This window comes from Mytilus trossulus, chromosome 9, assembly GCF_036588685.1.
Source record: "Mytilus trossulus isolate FHL-02 chromosome 9, PNRI_Mtr1.1.1.hap1, whole genome shotgun sequence".
Lineage (NCBI taxonomy): Eukaryota > Metazoa > Mollusca > Bivalvia > Mytilida > Mytilidae > Mytilus > Mytilus trossulus.
The window spans coordinates 34725780-34738507 of NC_086381.1; the positions used below are offsets into that span (position 1 = coordinate 34725780).

A 12728-nucleotide genomic window follows, 5' to 3' on the forward strand; every position below is an offset into this window, starting at 1 on the left:
TTGGATGTATAAATACACAGCCACGTCAATCTTGCGACTCGTACAGAGAGCTAGGTGTCATGTTTTCTGCACCATTGTAACAACTCTTTGAGGGGTTGTATGTGCTATTTCTTGTAAGACTCATTTTCTGCCATTATCAAACACAATCTCTTTTCCCGATGGCTGTCTTAATTTGAGTCTTGTAGGGCGGATTCCTGTCAGAACCTGCCTACGTTTTTGTTTAAATTCTATTAAATGTGTATGTATTACAACAACATGTTGGCTTCATAGTTTTCTTTTGTTTTCTGGCATAGTTTCAATGCTGTTTACTAGTAATTGGTGTCCCAATGTGTTTTAATGCATAGAAAAGTATGATCATTTGATGTTAATGCAGTTCTTAAAATAACACAATAAACTGTTAAAATTAAAGGCTAGGTCCTCGTTAAAAAATAATCTAATGACAGAAGTTGACAGAAATTCTCTTATCAGGATAGTCATCAAATAAAAGACCATTTCGGGAAGACAGTGCCCATATGAGCGTGTTAATTTTGTCTATGATGATGAAGAATTACATGGGTGTTCATACATTAGGCCGTTAGTTTTCTCTTTTGAATTGTTTCACATTGTCATTTCGGGGCCTTTTATAGCTTGCTATGCGATATAGGCTATGTTTATTGTTGAAGGCCGTACAGTGACCTATATTTGTTAATGTCGGTGTCTTTGGTCTCTTGTAGAGAGTTGTCGTATTTGCAATCATACCACATCTTCTTTTTTATATAGTTACATACATTAATGCTATGTGTATTGTTTATTTTGTAAGATATTAATAAATGATATTACAAGTCCAGTCAACTTGCATGAGAAAAAAAATTAAACCGAGAACTGAAGACAACAAACATTGAGGATTATTTTTTTATTGAAATATATCAAAGTTTGACGTTAAGTTAGGACCAATCTCATAGACGCTATGCCTGACTTTGTAATGTTTTCGATCTGTAAATCAGCATCAAAATCAAAATCACCGTCACATTATTCAAAGACCATTAAATTTTGGAATTCTGAATATCCACAGGTGCCATACCGCCAAGGGTATTGTTAGAATATGGCGGTGGTTGTGCTATGGTATTGCTCGATGACGGAGGGTAACCAGTATTTGGCGGGTAAGCTGTATTTGACGGGTATCCAGTAGACGGTGGCGGGTAATTATGAGGATAATTTGGTTGCTGTGCAAGGTATGTAGTGTTTCCATCGTAATATGTTTGCTGTCCTGGTAAAAGATAAAGAATAGAATGATAAAAATAAAGAATATTACTTCAAAATCATTTATACAGCTATTATACACTGGTTATTTCAGAGAAAGATTGAAAGGGATATCTGACATAATCCAGTATTTCAGATAATATTGACCTAAATTTTTTCTATAAGTAATATGCATAAATGAATATTCTTCTGTATTTTCGATAAGGTATTAAACACATGGCAGAATTTTGGATTATAATACAATAATTTCATGTTAATTATGCACTGTGCAATGTATTATCAACCAGATTTAAGTACATCAGAAATGTATATAATTATGTATATGTCTTCAAAAGTAACAAACAAGCAATCACAAACACAAAGCCCTTTTTTAATGCATATTTTTATGAATAAAATATGATATTGAATAAAACAAACCGATTTGAGATGCGTTGGTATAGGCTACAGTTGTACCGGATGTTGCTGTAGGCTGTACGATTTGGCCATGTGATCCTGAGGACTTCGCTACTGCCTTACAAATGCAAACAACTATTGCAATAACAACTCCTAAAGCAAACAGACATCCAACCACTATGCCAGCTATCACACCTGTACTTCTGTAAAATATGTAATTTAATCTCATTATTATCTCGCATAATCTATTTGTTAAGAAGATTGTTATGTGTTCATATCGTTCTGAGATATCATGTAAACACAAGGATCGAGATTTGATGATATTTGCTATTGATATATAAAAAAGAAGATGTGGTATGATTACCAATGAGACAACTATCCACAAAAGACCAAAATAACACAGACATTAACAACTATAGGTCACCGTACTCTTCAACAATGAGCAAAGCCCATACCGCATAGACAGCCATAAAAGGCCCCGATAAAACAATGTAAACAATTCAAAACGAGAAAACTAACGGCCTTATTTATTTTTAAAAAAATAACGAAAAACAAAGATGTAACACATAAACAAACGACAACCACTGAATTTACAGACTCCTGTCTTGGGACAGGCACATACATAAATAATGTGCCTTTGAGACAACTTTTGTTTACAAAGTCGAATTTAATAAAGCTAAGTGAAAATAACGAATTAATCTCTATTTCTTAGTGAGTCACGAGTTGAAGGGTGGTCAGCTTTTCAGATGGAAAATTCAAGCTTTTTTGGAATATTTTTTTTAGAATCCGTACGAAAAAATGAGTGACAATTCAGTGTAAAAATATTGGAAAACTTGAACAACATTTAGAAGGAAGTTATTTATCATAGATTGGTTACGGCAAAATAGTAATAACGACACAGCTGTGTCATAAAACGACATCTTTTATCGTAATAACAACAACAAAAAACATATAGGCAACAAAACATTATCCCAACGGTCGCACCCTTCTCAAAATACCTGCATTTTTAAAATGATTTATTAAAATGATTACTAATTAAAATGACTTACACAACACTGACAGCATCAGAGTAGTCGTAGTATGAATAGTAGTGTAAACAGGTATCGTGACCATAGGTACCAGAGCAGAAGCCACTACAGTATGTAGAATAGACATACGAACCGGAAGTCTTGTAGCAGGTGTCAGCGAATACTGTTATAGCTGTAAAATCAGATAGATTAAACAATAATAAACAGTAATATCACAACAGTACTTAACTCCGAAAAAAATTCTAAACGGAAAGTATCTGATCAAATGGCAAAATCAAAAGCTCAAAGACATCCAACGAATGGAAAACAACTGTCATATTCCTAACTTAGTACCGGCATTTTCTTATATAGAAAATATTGGATTAAAACTGGTTTCAAAGCTAGCTTAACCTCTCACTTGTATGACAGTCTCACCAAATTCCATTATATTGACAACGTTGTATGAACAACAAAAAAACGAAATAAGTCCAAATGTCACAAATAGGGGTATAACAGCAACACGAACCCGAACGTTAAACAACAGATCCTGCTCTACATATGGCACCCGTCTTGTTGCTTATGTTATTACAAAACCGGTTAATAGTATAACTCGGTAGGTTACATTCATAAAAAATGAACGGGTTTATAATTACGACATTGTGGATTGAACCTGGTTTTATAGCTAGATTTACCTCTCACTTATGTGACAGTCGCATCAAATTCCATTATATTGACAACGATGTGTGAACTAAACAAATAGACGTTAAAGGACACATGTCAGTATTACAGCAGTCTACATTGTGTTATAATCTCAATCACTTAAAAACCAACACATGTGTAATATAGAAGCACAAAATGGCATATAGATCCAGCATATTAGCAAAAATTAAACACAAAAAACACAAATTTACCATAGTACAAAAACACAATGATTGAATGTTTAAATACACAGCCACGTCATATATGTAACAAAGAAACATAAAAAGGCATATAGACAAAGCACATAGCAAAAATGAAAGACAAAAAACAAACATGTTATACAATGATATAATTGATCGTAAAATCGGATCAATTTTGTTGTGAGATATTTGTTTTATCTATGAGAAAGTTTGATAACTTGCAGTGTGAACATTTATTTCTTAAACAGTTGTGTTTTATCTGAAAGCAATATATGTAAAGCCACGGAACCCGGGGATGAAGCATTCAGCTTTTCAAACCTTTTATATACGTTATTGTGCAAATGTAATAATCTCTTTATTTTACGCTTTTAAAAATCTACATGTTGAGAGATGATTACTGAGCTTATAGATGAAATTGAGGATAATTTATGTTAGAAAACTAATTGGCTAGCACCAAATATAATTCAGGCAAATATTTATATTCAGTAGTTTGTTGCTGTATTTCATATCTGTTTTTCGTTATGTACATAAATCTGACCGTTAGTTCTCTTATTAATTTACATTCGTCACTCTATGGTCTTTAATAACCTACTCCGTATGTGGTATGGGTTTTGCTCGTGTTTTGAAGAGTGTACGTTGACCTATAGTTGAAACTTCTATGTCATGTTGGTATCTAGTGGCGAGTTTCTCATTGGCAATCAAACCACATCTTATTTTTATATTCAAGCCAATTTTGTAACGGCATGCTAAAGGAAGGGTTTTCCCATCTACTGTAGTAAAATGAAACCATTGATGTATTTTGTTTCAATGAAATCCTACGTAACTCCTTTCAAAATGAAATGTGTCTGCTTCGCATAAAAAGGGTTAATAATGCTTTCTGGTCTAGATATATCTATAGTTCTTATCACCAAGTATTTAGGTATAGAGCAGATATATATAAAACCACATTTCATGCATAAAATACAAATATATAAGTGCAAAGTAGACACAAAAAGCAATTCCAATCTATTGAAGAGGACACACTAGCTAGTCATATTGGATTCCGTGGCGAATGTCACGATATAATATTGAATATTTATATTCTGCTAACATACATCTCGTGTTCTTGTGTTACCCTAGTCATTTTTGAGGGCAGTTTGATGAATAATCGTAACTTCATTGTGACTAATGCAGATCCGATTAAAACAAAATCAGAAACCAATGCTATATTGTAAACCGTCAATATAAGGCCAAATCTTATTTTAAAAAGGTCTATTTACCTGTAGCAGCTAAAATACTCAAGGCCTGAATCATTGTTATAATTCTTTTGCAGTCCTTTTGCGAATGTAATCCGTTTAAAAGAATCAATTTTCAAAAAGAGATCATAGAAACTTTCTTTTATTACTCTTGTATAAATAAAGTACCAAATAAAAATGTTCGTACCTTGAGGTAACCAGAAATGTCAAATTTTGATATAGCTAATTAAATACTTCAAAACTAAATAAACCGTTGACAACGTTTAAACAATGCAATGTATATTAAAATAATAAAGCTAATCAATTTACTATTCCCAACATTATATCGATTTAAAGATTTTATAATTTCCTATTTTGTTGTAAAATGTACTTGCTCTAAAAATTGTTTAATTTATATTTTCAGTTTTTCCTCCTCTTTTCTATGAAAAAAGTAAGTATAGTACCGAACTCCGAGGAAAATTCAAAACGGAAAGACCGTAATCGAATTGAAAAATCAAAAACTCACACAAATCAAACCAATTGATAAAACCTGTCATATTCCTGCCATTTTCTTATAATTTGATGCTGGGCTGAACCTGGTTTTATAGCTAGCTAGCGGAAACATTGTACAATGTATCATCAGCTTACAGATTTACGGAAAGTATCGATTCTGACTGTTGACTCTGAAAGCAAAAATTACAGGGGTCGTTTCAAAAGTTAAATTAACGGCGCACTTGATTCATTAGGAGTTCATAAACGAAGCATACTATCTCTCCACTGGCAATAAGAATTCAAACTGGAATATGGAGTTTTCGTAGGTTCACTAAAATCACATTTCACTCGGACCTGTCGTCAAGCTCATGACATACAAATGTATATGAAGCCAGATACGTTATTTTGATACATTTTGCCTGCATGTTTAATGCCATAGTCATATATATAAATATGTACATACATAAGAACATTAACATAGCTGGTCCTCTGATATGAACATTTTCAAGTTATCGAGATACAAATGAATATCAATGCTAGGAAGCAATCTTTATTCTATACAAGGGAGAGGGTAAGAAGAAGACATTTCCAATAAACAAAACAGTACCAATATATCAATGAAGAAACAAATTAAGGACCAGTTCAAGTATAAAAAAAGTCAGACTCGATGAAAAATATGTAGAACCAAAGTTTTCTTCTCAGCCCATCCCTCCTAAAACCAAAAACAAACAACTAAAAGGTCGCTAATTTATTAGTGGTGTCGGAGAAGCGGGAACATGTAGTCAGTGCTAATCATATTACTGGAAAATATGTGCATACAAAATGATTCAACAGATGTGGTTTTGAACTTAGGGGAGTCTAAAGGGACCTGGTTCCCTTTTCTGGAAAGTTTTATTAAATTAACGGAAATGTTTGGCACAAACATGTATTCTGGGCAAACATGGCATCGGTGATTTTAATTTTTTTTATTAAGGTATGGGTAATTTGTTAAAGGCACCCAAGACAAAAACTCGGACAAATTGTGGGGACTTTTGAAGGATTTGTAAACAGATGACAAACCTGATTTGATTATATATATCACTGTGTAACATCTTTTTACCTTGAGAAGCTAATTATTTAGTACCTTTTTATCTAGAGATGACCCCTATTATTTTTACCTGTCGGAGTCGGTGTCAACTGTCGGTACCGAGACTTTCCGTAAATGTAAATATAGTCAGTACTTCGCTTCATACATCATTTAAAGATAAACTCATCACAGATACCATATGACAGTTTTGAACTCCGAAAGCGAATTTTGTCTACAAAAAAAAGTTTAAATGGCCAAAATAGTAAACGAAGTTGAAGAGCATTATAGACAAACTATTCCGAAAGGTTTTGCCAAATACGACTAAAGTTAATTTATACCTTGGGTCGAAAATTCTTAGCATTTCGAAACATTCTGAGTTGTATTGACAGTTAATTTACACTTATATAATATGACCATATCAATGATAATTCACATCAGCACATAAGTGCTGACTTCTGAATCCTTTTTAAATTCTTCGTTGATAATTATTTGTACGAAACTAAGGTTTCAACTCACTCACACAATTTGACCTTAAATACATTTTGCTATTCATTGTAGGTCCATATTTCGGTCGTACAGCTTCACAAGTTTCGAAATATTTATGAAACTTCAAATGTTTGGCTTTGAGTAAAATTTATTCATGATGAAGGTAAATAAAAAAAAAGAGTTCGAACGCACCAAAGTGGTATAAAGTGTTATCTTCACTTCACTTAGTTGTTACCACGTCTTGTGGATCCATTCGACTCAACTCGCCCGATTCCGTAACCTCATCTAGGAGAGTAGCGGATTTTACCGAGGATTGCCGAATGCTTGTGGATCGTTTGTCCCTGATGATATCATCAGCTCAATAGTTAGTGCGTCACACAGCATAATGTGTTTTTTTTTAATATACAGATTAAATGGTCTAAAAAATACACAAATGGAAACTTAAACAGATTCTTCTAACTGACGAAGAAAAATGAAAAATAATGTCAAACATAACGGAGATATGATGAAACAAGAGTGTGTATGCAGTAAAGGCTTTTGCGAAACTGAAAGTCGTTTTCTCTTCCTGTCTTTTTTGCACAAGGATAATAGTTACGCTGAACGGTGCCCACTGGTCACCCTATAAATAGTACTCTTCTGTGTAGTAATATTGTAGTTCTAAAAATAGAAAACCAAAAATAGACAATTCTTCTTTCTATTTAGCAATACACCATAGATCTAAAGCCTATCACCGTCTGTATTATCTGTAAGTAAAATTAACGTACTGAGCAATTGAATACAATGAATAACACAAACTTCAGTTTAATGAAGTTATTCAAAGCAAAATATTTGTTTCATCCATTTTGCATGATTTGTCATTTGTGATGACACGTTTTTTAAATGTTCGAATCACAGACTAGAAGGAAATCTTCTTTTTTCAGAAGTCCGCGGAAAATGTAGATAAGAGTGGTATGTATGCATTTAATGTATTGTATGAAAACATTTAATATGATGGCAACATACACTATGTTTATATAAAGCTGCAACTATCAATCTTTTAATCTTTTTGAACTTAAAACTTGCAATCGTTTGGCTACATAGGCTTGATTGAACGAATCATTTTTTGTTTCATAATTACCTTACACAAATATTTAATTAGATTACATGTGGTCATCTTAACCAGAAATAGGATTTGTTAACCTCTGTTGGCCTTAATATGCTAGAATGGGGTAACTTCTGGTCACCTTATTCATATATAGGATTTGGTGACCTCTGGTCACCTTCTGTAAATATTGGATTTGGTGACCTCTGGTCACCTTATGTAAATATTAGATTTGGTAATCTCTGGGATCTTATGTTAATATTGGATTTGGTTCCGTCTGGTCATCTTATGCAGATTTCAGATTTGGTTATCTCTGGTAATTAACATTTTCATACAACTAGTTGATGTTTTTCATATCATTTGTAAAAAGTTTGAGACAATCAAAGAAAAAGAGAAAAGAAGAAGAACAGGTTTGATATACATTATACATGTTATAGGTCAACAAGAATATAGAATATTATTTTATTAAGTTTGATATATCGATTAAACTTTACACAATGAACATTATCTTTCACGATCATCTACAAACAAATCTAAGAAAAATCCTTGATCTTTCAAACATTGCCAAGGACATGGACAGTTGATAATTTAGTCAATTTCTTTTAATCCTCATCAGACACTTTTGGATACATAAAATTTAATTTACTAATACAATTATCATATGTAGATGAGAGTGGTACGTATGCATTTAATTTATTGTAATAAATATTTAATATGATGGAAACACACAGAATGTTTATATAATGCTGCAACTATTCAACTATTATTCTTTTTGAACTTAATAATTGCAATCGTTTCTGGTAAAATGGCCACTCAGGCTTGATTGAACAAATCATTTTTTGTTTATTGATTACCTTACACAAATATTTATTTTGATTACATGTGGTCATCGTAACCAGAAATGGGATTTGATAACCTCTAGTGGCCTTAGCATGCTAGAATGGGGAAACTTCTGGTCCCCTTATTCATATAATGGAATTGGTGACCTCTGGTCACCTTTTGATAATATTGGCTTTGGTGACCTCTGGTCACCTTGTGTTAATATTGTATTTGGTAACCTCTGGTCACCTTATTCATATATTAGATTTGGTTACCTCTGGTCACCTTATTCATAGTTTAGATTTGGTTACCTCTGGTCACCTTATTCATATTTTAGATTTGGTTACCTCTGGTCACCTTATTCATATTTTAGATTTGGTGACCTCTGGTCACCTTATGATAATATTGGATTTGGTTATCTCTGGTCACCTTATGTTAATATTGGATTTGGTTATCTCTGGTTTCCTTATGTTTATATTGGATTTGGCTATCTCTGGTCACCTTATGTTAATATTGGATTTGGTTATCTCTGGTCTCCTTATGTTTATATTGGATTTGGTTACCTCTGGTCACCTTATGTTAATTCTAGCTTTGGTTACCTCTGGTCACCTTATGTTAATATTAGATTTGGTGACCTTTGGTCGTCACCTTATTTAAATAATGGATTATGTTACTTCTTGTCACCTCATTCATATATTAGATTTGGTGACCTCTGGTCACTTATGTTAATATTGGATTTGGTAATCTCTGGTCACCTTATGTTTATATTGGATTTGGTTATCTCTGGTCCCCTTATGTTTATATTGGATTTGGTGTACCTCTGGTCACCTAATGTTAATTCTAGCTTTGGTTACCTCTGGTCACCTTATTTAAATATTAGATTTGGTGACCTCTGGTCACTTTAGGTTAATATTGGATTTGGTTATCTCTGGTCATCTTATGTTATAGAATATTATTACATGAAGTTTTATATGCCTATAAAACTTAACACAATAGACATTATCTTTCATGATCATCTACAAACAAATATAAGAAAAATCCTTGACCTTGCAAACATTGCCAAGATCATTGGCAGTTGATAATTAAGTAAAATAATACTGATCCTCATAAGATAATTGAATTTACTAATACATTTATCATTTATTTATATTCTTTTTTCAGAAGTCCTCAGAAAATGTAGATGAGAATGGTATGTATGCATTTAATTTATTTTGTCAAACCTTTAATATAATGAAAACATACACTATGCTTATATAATGCTGCAAATATAATTCTTTTTGAACTTAAATCTTGCAATTGTTTCTGGTAAAATGACCACTTAGGCTTGATTGAACAAATCATTTTTTTTGTTTCTTGATTACCTTACATAAATATTTAATATTGATTACATCTAAACAAGAAATGGGATTTGTTAACCTGTGCTGGCCATAACATGCTAGAATGGGGTAACTTCTGGTCACCTCATTCATATATTGGATTTTGTGACATCTGGTCACCTTGTGTTATTAGATTTGGTGACTTCTTGCCACCTTTTGTTAATATTGGATTTGGTGACCTCTGGTCACCTTATGTTATTAGATTGGGTGACCTCTGGTCACCTTATGTTAATATTTGATTTGGTTACCTCTGGTCACCTAATGCTGATTTCAGATTTGGTTACCTCTGGTCATCAAAACATAAGTCATGTTATGTTTTTTTATCATTTGTAGGAATTGTAAGACAATCAAAGAAAATGAAAAAAAGAACAAGAACAGGTTTGATATGCATTACTGGTTCAGCAAAACTATATTTTATTGTATATTAGTCAATACACTTGATTCTCAAAGAAAACAGTTTTTGCTGGTTAAATTACATATATTGGTGATCTCGTGGTTTTTTTTTAAAGCATTCATAGAGTAGTTACATGGTAGGTAAGGAATTGTGAATGGGTCGAAAGGAACATTCAAACTAAAATTTGGAGAACAAACTGACAAAGCTGGACCAAAAAATTAAAAAAGATTGAAATTCAAATTGCAATCATTATAATTCAATATAGAAAAAATAAAACTGAGCAACATAAACCCACCAAAAACCAGGGTGGTCTCATGTTATCTAGAATGGTTAGCAAATCCAGCTCATTATGCGGTGCCCATGATATTGTTCATGCTTGAGTTTAGGATCCCTTGGTATATTACTGTATCATTAGAAATCATATGTCTACTGTGAATCATATACATGTCACTTTGCCAATCTGTAAGACATTTTTTTAAGTTGTAAGAAATTTCATAACGGTGCCTAATATGTCTTATTCCATATATTTTTCAGCTTAACTGCAAGAAAAGATCACAACTGTATCTCACCTCAGTTCCAGGTGATGTTGACTATCAAGTTAAATGCTTTAACCGAGGCTCCTGTCGATAACGAATCAACCAAAAAGGCTGTTTTCCGAAAAAATGAAAGGGACATCTGCCCAAAAAAAGGATGACAATGAAAAAACTATGTAAGTGTTTGAGGGGAATTCAATTGTTCAGATTTTACGAACATTGGATCTATAATGGCTACAAAAGCAATCGTCTTCTTGGCATCCTTATTACATACTAAGAGTATGGAATAAAATACACAATAGAAAATGCAAACAACTAGATTAACATGAAATATATAAAACATACATTTTCCAAATACCATGATCATTATGTATTCATCTTCTTAACAATCAATTATACACTGAGTATTCTCATCTATTTTTCAATAATTATTCTAGACTAAATTTGAAACAAAATTCAGTTCATAAATTCATAATCAAGTCTATAATGCAATCTATCTTTTTGCACTCGAGGTCTACAAATGTATTATATAGAAAATGAACAATTGTGTTAATTGCGAATGGAAATGATTCAAACACAAACATACTACCAGCTGTTCAAAAATAGATTTTGTTAGAATATAACTCTATGGACACGTGTAATATGCCAAAGAGAAAACAACCCGACCAAAACGTAAAAACAACTCAAGGTTGTGCAAGTTTCATATTTCTCTGTGTACTAAATAATAAACTTATCAAAGCAAACTGACATGCAATCAATCATTTTAAAATTAATCGCATCGTTAGAATACGAACTATAAAATCATATACAATCTACTTCTTACAGGTCATAAACGTAAAACAATCCACACTACATTTTTATCGGAAAGCTAGGTAGAACAATTGATGTACAAATTACTATTTGATTTGGCCTTACAATTCGATTTGGTCCTATGTTTTATTGTAGATATGTATAAAATTGCTATTCTCATTTATTTTTAAACGGTTTAACATGCTCTGTTTTATTGTAGCTAGGAAACATTTGAAATTATTGAATAAAATATTTGTTATTAATGACATAAATTAAGCATTATAGTACCAACATACTAAAACATTTTAAAAAGAATATTTAAGTCAATTAAATACATTTTTGTAAAGTATTTTCTTTGTTCAGATTAAATTAGTCTTATTAAAACTAGAAGTCAGAATTAAAATAGTGTCATTATATAAAATAATGTAGGTAAAGAAATGTCCTGTAATAATAAAACTGCTGTCTTAACTTATATTTGCAGAGAATTTATTGGCCATGTTATAGGCGAACTAAATAAAACAAATGTTAACAAGGCAATTCATGGGAAAGTTTTGAGGCCTTTTGGAAGACAATAGAGACAATGCTGCCAGATAATGATTTATTAGACGCATCACACGTATTATCTTAACTTCAAACATATTTGATCATTTGCTTAAAACATATAACCTACTTGAGACAGCAAACAGACCTAGTCAAATGTATATATATATAGCCAATTTATCTGTTTGACAAAATCTTCATTAGGGATAGGTATTAGTTATATTAAATTATATACATTTGGTAACATCAGTATCTTTGCAAAACATATCAAGAGCAAACTGTATATGTCCTACTTTTAAAGCCTTTATTCACCAATGTAACATATACATTTTTTGAATGAATATCAAGAAAAAGCAGTTTTTCTAAATCAGTATAATATTTCATTATTTTGGTCATTGAA

At 32.0% G+C, this 12728-nt stretch overlaps 1 protein-coding gene and 1 long non-coding RNA gene across 2 annotated transcripts; one reads left to right on the forward strand and one right to left on the reverse strand.

Moving 5' to 3' along the window:
* Positions 1-898: 898 nt before the first annotated feature.
* On the reverse strand, positions 899-4961 carry LOC134683843 (cysteine and tyrosine-rich protein 1-like). Its single transcript, XM_063543153.1, has 4 exons — positions 4798-4961; positions 2682-2832; positions 1657-1835; positions 899-1246 (listed from the first exon to the last, which is right to left on the reverse strand). The coding sequence occupies exons 1-4, from the start codon at positions 4829-4831 to the stop codon at positions 1023-1025; spliced, it is 588 nt and encodes a 195-aa protein (XP_063399223.1). The 5' UTR covers positions 4832-4961; the 3' UTR covers positions 899-1022.
* Positions 4962-7400: 2439 nt separating this feature from the next.
* On the forward strand, positions 7401-11089 carry LOC134683844 (uncharacterized). The gene is made up of 4 exons (XR_010101093.1): positions 7401-7744; positions 9858-9885; positions 10406-10450; positions 11041-11089. It is a non-coding gene; the product is annotated as an uncharacterized LOC134683844 (long non-coding RNA).
* Positions 11090-12728: the final 1639 nt, after the last annotated feature.

Bases quoted from the DNA above. Each gene is read 5' to 3' on its own strand.
- LOC134683843 (XM_063543153.1), bottom strand. From the start codon at position 4,831: ATGATTCAGGCCTTGAGTATTTTAGCTGCTACAG. The intron at 1,836-2,681 runs GTAAGTCATTTT...CATATTTTACAG, and splicing joins TCTGATGCTGTCAGTGTTGT to AAGTACAGGTGTGATAGCTG. The intron at 1,247-1,656 runs GTTTGTTTTATT...ATCTTTTACCAG, and splicing joins TACCAACGCATCTCAAATCG to GACAGCAAACATATTACGAT.